This window comes from Microtus pennsylvanicus, chromosome 15 (genome assembly GCF_037038515.1).
Source record: "Microtus pennsylvanicus isolate mMicPen1 chromosome 15, mMicPen1.hap1, whole genome shotgun sequence".
Lineage (NCBI taxonomy): Eukaryota > Metazoa > Chordata > Mammalia > Rodentia > Cricetidae > Microtus > Microtus pennsylvanicus.
In genome coordinates this window covers 134,768-141,866 of record NC_134593.1, presented here as the reverse complement: position 1 = coordinate 141,866, position 7,099 = coordinate 134,768, and the positions used below count along the sequence as shown (strand labels likewise).

The following is a 7,099-nucleotide window of genomic DNA, read 5'->3' as shown; positions in this document are numbered from 1 at the left end:
TCACTTTTCTTTTATTTCTTTCCTCCCGATTAACTTGTTCAAGGCATTCTTCATGTCCTCATTCCTAAGGGTGTAGATTATAGGGTTCAGCAGAGGAGTCACAGCTGTGAAAAACACAGACACAACCTTGTCTTCTGGAAGGCTGGTTGATGGGCGTGAGTAGATGAAGATACAGTGTCCCAGGAACAGCGTAACCACGGTGAGGTGGGCTGCACAGGTAGACAGTGCTCTCCTCTTGCCCTCAGATATCTGTTGCCTCAGACTCACAAGAATGACTGCGTAGGACACTACAAGAACCACAAAACATACCACAGAGATCAGCCCACTGTTGGAGACTATGAGAATCTCAATGATGTGGGTATCAGTGCAAGCCAGTTTGATCACCTGAGGTACATCACAGAAGAAGTTGTCAATCTCATCAGGACCACAGTAGGGCAGATTGATGGTGAGTGAGGTGAGAGAGATAGAGTGGATGGTCCCCCCTGTCCACAGGGCCCCTGCTAGTAGCATACACACCTTCCAGTTCATTATGGCCATATACTGCAAGGGCTTACAAATGGCCACATACCGATCATAGGCCATGATAGTAAGCAGGAAGATCTCTGTGCAGGCAAAGAGGTGGAGGAAGAACATCTGGACCACACAGGCATCAAAAGGGATGAGCTTTTCTTCTGAGAAGGTGTCTCTCAGCATCTTTGGTACAGTGACAGTGGAATGGCAGACATCAATAAAGGACAGATTGCTGAGGAAGAAATACATGGGTGTATGGAGCCAGCGGTCATATATGATGGTTATGACAATGAGGATGTTACCAACCAGTGTCAGGACATAGAACATGAGGAACATGAAAAACACAGCCATCTGTACCTTTGGATTTACAGATAAGCCCCTAAGCCGAAAAGACATCACTGAAGTTTGGTTCATGGTCTTTTCCATTCTTTCAACTCTCTGAAAATTTAAAGAAAAACATGTGAAAGAAGTGTAACACTTAACATTTGCATCAACCATTTGTTCACTTAATTTCTTGGTCATTTATGACTTTATCTAGAACATGTGGGTCAAATATCTTGTGTTTATTTTCTGTTTCCTCCCTCCTCCCTCTCTTCACAGTGCTGAGGATTTGATGGCAGCTCACATACATTATGTGCTTGCTTTACCTCTGAGCTATACACCCTGTCTGTTTCTTAAAAATAAACCATCTTTCAGATGCCAAACCCATGTTAAACCCACACTGTGGGAATAATGAAATCATGAACCTCGATTAACTAGGAAATTAAAAACCACCCTGAAGACGGGTGACGAGCTCAAACAAGGTGTTTCTCTATTATTGTAGCAATGTATCAGTGTTTAGATTTCCAGTATTGGAGACAGAGTCTCAAATAGCTCAGGCTTGCTATGCAGCTGAGGATGTCCTTGTAGTCCTGGTCCTTCTGCCTCCAGTTCCCCAGTGCTAAATTTGCTGGTGTGTGCCACCACAGCAGCTCAGATTATGGGTTAAGGTTCTCCATACTCTTCATAGGTGCCTTGTGTAAGGCCCATAATTTGGCCTTTAAATATGGTTGTCGTTGTTTCACTGATTGGACTTTTCACTAGCCCAGACCACTTCTCTCCTAGTGGCTTTTCCTGGGTGAGGAGAGCTTAATTTCCATGATGTCAGTTTCAGAGGCTGCAACAGTTCACCATGCCGCTGGACAATTGGTAATATGGCTGTGATGGTTTTTGACCATTTCTTTAGAGAAGGATGCACAAAACCCTAGAACCTGCCCTTAACTGGAGGTCCAGGCTTAGCAACATCTGTGTTGCTAGGCAACATCTCCAGCTCCTCAGATTCTCATTTTGCTGCTTGATTTACTGTTCTACAAGTAAATTCCAAGAAGCTGTTTTATTTTTAGTTCATATTAGCTTTCCTCTGATCAATGTATCACTGCAATTTTAAAAGATTTCAAGTGTGTATATGTATGTATGTATCTTTTATATCTATTATCATCTATCTATCATCTATCTATCTATCTATCTATCTATCTATCTATCTATCTATCTATCTATCTATCTATCATCTATCTATCTATCTATCTATCTATCTATCTATCATCTATCTATCAATCATCTATCTATCCATCTAATCGGTGTATCTATCTATCTATCTATCTATCTATCTATCTATCTATCATCTATCTATCTATCTATCATCTATCTATCCATCTAATCGGTGTATCTATCTATCTATCTATCTATCTATCTATCTATCTATCTATCTATATCTATTTATCCATCTAATCGGTGTATCTATTATCTATCTATCATCTATCTATCATCTATCTATCTATCTATCTATCTATCTATCTATCTATCTATCTATCTATCTATCTATCTATCTATCTAATCTATCTATCCATCTAATCAGTGTATCTATTATCTATCTATCTATCTATCTATCTATCTATCTATCTATCTATCTATCTACCTATCTATCACCTATCATCTCTCTTTCTATTTACCCTCCATCTATCTATTATACGTGCATGGTATTTTGCCAGCACATGTTTATGTGTATCCTGTTGCAAGCCTGGTCCCGTTGAAAACATGAGTAGGCTTTGGATTCTTGTGGTACTGGAGTTCCCGGTGGTTTTGAGCTTCCATGTGGGTACTAGCAAGAGAACTTGGGTTCTCTGCAAGATCAGCCATTGCTCTTAGTTGCTGAAACTACCCCACTACTATTTTTATAACAATTGCATGTTCTATATAAGAGTCACAGGATTTTAGTTCTTGAAGGGAGCTGAGAGTTTACATTTTTTAAAATGTTGCAAATGTCAAAAATGAGGCCCACAGAGGTAAAGCAATAGGCTCAGGGTTACCCAGAATTGGAGCCACAGCTAGGTCTAGAGTTCAGGTCTCCTACCCCAGGCTTCATCCACTTTTCTATCACTCTGAATTTCTCTGGTGGAGAAGTTTAGCAGAGGTGTCTTTATGACCTCTTTCTTCTCCTAGGTTTCCTGAGTCAGCTTGGGGTGTGATCTTTAGAGTCCTGTTTCTCAGGCTTGCCCCAGCTTTCCAGTGGTGGGTCACTCTGGGAGCCTGTCTGTCTTTGCCCCCCAGGTCCCCTCATCCCGTGCTGTCTGCCTTATAACTTTCCTCAGGATCAGACTCTGCTGGATAAACGAGTCTTCCCCATACTGCTTATGGGAAACTTCCCCTCTGCTCTCAGCAATTTCTAATATTCCCTGTCACTCATCAAGCCAGCCTTATGCAAATAATGGCCACTTCTTCTGTCCATGTCAAAATAAAAACTGGTGGTACTGCCAAATTGAGGCACTGACAAAACAGAGTTGTGGCAAGGAAGATACTTTTTGCACAAAATTCTTTCTATTAGTACCTAAGAAAATTCAACCCGACCAGTGTTTTGTTTGTATTTACAGGATCATCTTTATATAACTATGGATCAAATTTACAGTTTGTCATTTTTTCTTAGATCATGTATTTCACAGTTTTTATTACAGAAAACTATTTCAGTTGTTTTGTTAATGACTTACAACTATTTTTATTGTTTTAAAATTTAAATGTGAAGAGTCAGGGTTGATTTTAAGTTAATTTAATCATGTGAAACTTGTTCTGAAGCAAAGAGTTCTGCTACCTCCTCGTAAGATGGGATATACACACATTAACTTACGCTTTCCTCCTGTCAGCATTTTCCTTCTGCTTTTGTGAACTCACAGGAAAAACTGCTTTGGGAAAAGTAGTGTCCAATGACATCAAATAACTGGTGTCAAAAGTTTGGGCTGGAAAAATGGATCAGCAGTTAAGAGCACTTGTGATTCTTGTGAGCAGACCTGGAAGTGGACCCCAGAGCCTCTAACTTCAGTTCCAGGAAATCTGATACCTCCTTCTGACCTCCAAGTTTACCAGAGGTACTCACATGCTACATGCATATGAATACATATATGCACACAAAACACACAAAAGATAAACTAATAAATCTAAAAATATATGTGCACAAAAATATACATTTCAGGAAAGTGTTGGAGATTATGAGTAAGGGCAAAATATGATTAAAATGAAAATATCTGTGAAACTCACGTGAGCACTTTCTGATGCTCCCAATCCCTTCTTCTGTCCTGTAGTTTGAGTATAATGTCCTTCCAGGAGAAGGAAGACCTTACTGGAAGTTGTATAGTCAGAAATCCTTGAATCTTCTAAGTTCCCTGGAGATTCTGCTCGTCATAAATCACGGCAGGAAGGTACTATTTGTGGATTTCTGCCAAAACCATACTCTTGTATCTATCTATTGCCCTTTTTCCACTATGCAAATAATTCTGCAGTAAGAGTTCCTAGGACGGTGTCCAGGTGACAGACGATGTCGTATAAGAGCAGTATGTCTTGTGGTTTTTCAGAACTAATGATGAGTAGGGATTGAGCTTTTCACAGTTGTAGCACTTTATAGGACAATTTAAAAAGCACATGTCACCAGTTCAGCCAGAACACCAGTGTGGCCCAATCATCTTGTCTGCTTTATTGCACACTTAAGGTGTAAGTTTTATCATTAGTTCCAGATGGAATCTTCGACTCTTAGGTCCTGAAGGAGAATCATAAAGGAAGCAAACAGCTGTGGTTGGCAGCTGCCGCATTGCTGTTGTTCTACCTGAATATCCAGGCTTTATTGCCAAGGAAACATCCTAACAATGACATCAGCTTGCCAAGTTGCTAGTTAGGAAAAGTTAATTCTGTGACTGCTGATGTAATGGCCTTTGCATCTATCGGTAAGAGAGTTTAATGAAAAATAGAACTTGAACACCTAAGTTTTTGGGACATATTATATATAATTAAATTAACCAGTAGTAATTAATAATCCCACACGAAGTGCTAATTAGTAGGGATGTCTCCGCATCTTCTTATTTAATTCATATAAGAACACAGATATGAGAAGGGTAGTGAATATGAAGTTTGCTCAGCCCTCTGAGAGTGTAAGTGCCTTCTCTGAGAGCTAGACTGTCTGGGTGAAGTCTTAAAAGTCCTAGATTTATGAATTTTGAGAAGTATGTCACAGCTTTGATCCTTTGTTTTCTTTTTTCATAAACTATTAATAGGGCCAGGAAGCTGGTTCACAGTGGTAAATGCTTTCCATGTAACCTTGACAATGTGAATTTTGTTCATGGAACTCACCCAAAGGTGGAAGGAGTGAACCAACTCTAGAAAATTGGAGCACTCTGACCTCCACATGTGCTCATGGACATTCACCCATACATCATATATATGCAGAACAATGAAACAAAATTATAAAAGTATAAAATGCAATTTTTTAGAACTTTTGAGATATTTGCCAATCATGTTGCATTTACTGTTACATGTAAAATATTCGTTTCAGGGAAATGTGAAGCAAAACAAAACCTACAGTCCATATTTTTGTCCTCAACTATTTGTTATTTTAGAAAATAGCAAATCTCTTGTATATATTAGAGTCTCTTGCCCTGGTTCTCCTTTTGCTTTCTCTTGATTTAGCTATATATATGAGTTTGGTGTTTAAATTGATGAAGAATAAAAGTGGAGAAATGAAGATTGCATTGACTTTTTTTTTAATTAAAATGTGTTTCTCAAAGACATGACCTTCATTAGCATCTTAGGATTTCTTTTTTTCCTACTTTTGCATTATTTTTTTCATTTTTCATTTTATTACTTAAAAAATACCAACCCAATGCTGGGCGGTGGTGGCGCACGCCTTTAATCCCAGCACTCGGGAGGAGGCAGAGGCAGGCGGATCTCTGTGAGTTCGAGGCCAGCCTGGTCTACAAGAGCTAGTTCCGGGACGGGCTCCAAAGCTACAGAGAAACCCTGTCTCGAAAAACCAAAAAAAAAAAAAATACCAATTCAAATTCCCACTTTCTCCCTTCCTCCCAGTCCCCTTCCACTCCTTCCACATATTCTCCCCCTCCAATCCTAAGAGAGGACAATGCACCTTGCTCTGTGGAAAGTCCAAGGCCCATCTAGGTTGGGCAAGTGACCCCTCAGTCTGCCCCCTGTCAACCACGTTCATAGGGGCTTGGTTGTTCCCACGCTCGTTCACTCCCAGTCCAGTTGGAGTTGGTGAGCTCCAGTTAGCTCAGGCAAACTGCCTTAGTGGGTGAACCCCTCATGTTCTTGACTTACTTGCTCATACTCTCACTCCTTCCACTCTTCAACTCGATCTTGGGAGCTCAGTCCCGTGCTCTGATGCGGGTCTTTGCTTCTGTTTCCATCTGTGGTTGGCAAAGCTTCTATGGTGATATTCTGTGGTGATATCTGTCTAACTACAGGGCAAGGCCAGTTCAGGTACCGTGTCCTCTATTGCTTGGCACTTAGCTGGGGTCAGCCTAGTGGATTCCTGGGAATTTTTCTAGAGCCAGGTTTCTTGCTAACCCCATAATGGCTCCCTCAATCAAGATATCTCTTTCCTTGCTCTCATATCTTTCCTTCCTTCATCTCAACTATCCCATTCCCTCAAGTTCCCCTCAACAGTCCCCTTGTCCCCTTCCTTCTGCCTGCATCCCCGTGCTCCCAAATTTTGTCTGACAATCTTTCTGCTTCCAATTTCCAGGAGGATCTATATATGTTTTTCTTAGGGTTCACCATATTACTTAGCTTCTCTAGGATCATGAACTATAGGCGCAATGTAATTTGTTTAGAGCTAGTATCCATTATGAGTGAGTACATACCACATTCATTTTTTTTGGGTCTGAGTTACCTCACTTAAGATAATGTTTTTCTAATTCCACCCATTTGCATGCAAAATTCAAGATGTCATTGTCCCCCCCCCCCGCTGAGCAGTACTCTAATGTATAAATGTGCCACACTTTCTTTATCCATTCTTCATCTAGGTTGTTTCCAGGTTCTGACTATTACAAATAATGCTGCTTTGAACACAGTTGAACAAATGCTTTTGTAACATGATTGAGCATCTTTTGGGTGTATTCCCAAGAGTGGTATTGCTGGATCCTGAGGTAGATTGATTCCCAATTTTCTGAGAAACCACACAAATTTGCATTCCTACCAGCAATGGATGGGTTTTCCCCTTACTCCACATCCTCTCTAGCATAAGCTATCATTATTAGTGTTTTTGATCTTAGCCATT

General features: G+C 40.3%; 1 protein-coding gene across 1 annotated transcript; it reads right to left on the bottom strand.

The window, feature by feature from the left end:
* Or4e1 (olfactory receptor family 4 subfamily E member 1) lies at window positions 1–936 on the bottom strand. The gene has a single exon (XM_075949786.1). The coding sequence runs from the start codon at window positions 934–936 to the stop codon at window positions 1–3; it is 936 nt and encodes a 311-aa protein (XP_075805901.1).
* Window positions 937–7,099: the final 6,163 nt, after the last annotated feature.

Coding starts and splice junctions, on each gene's coding strand:
- Or4e1 (XM_075949786.1), bottom strand. CDS start 936: ATGGAAAAGACCATGAACCAAACTTCAGTGATGTCTTTTCGGCTTAGG.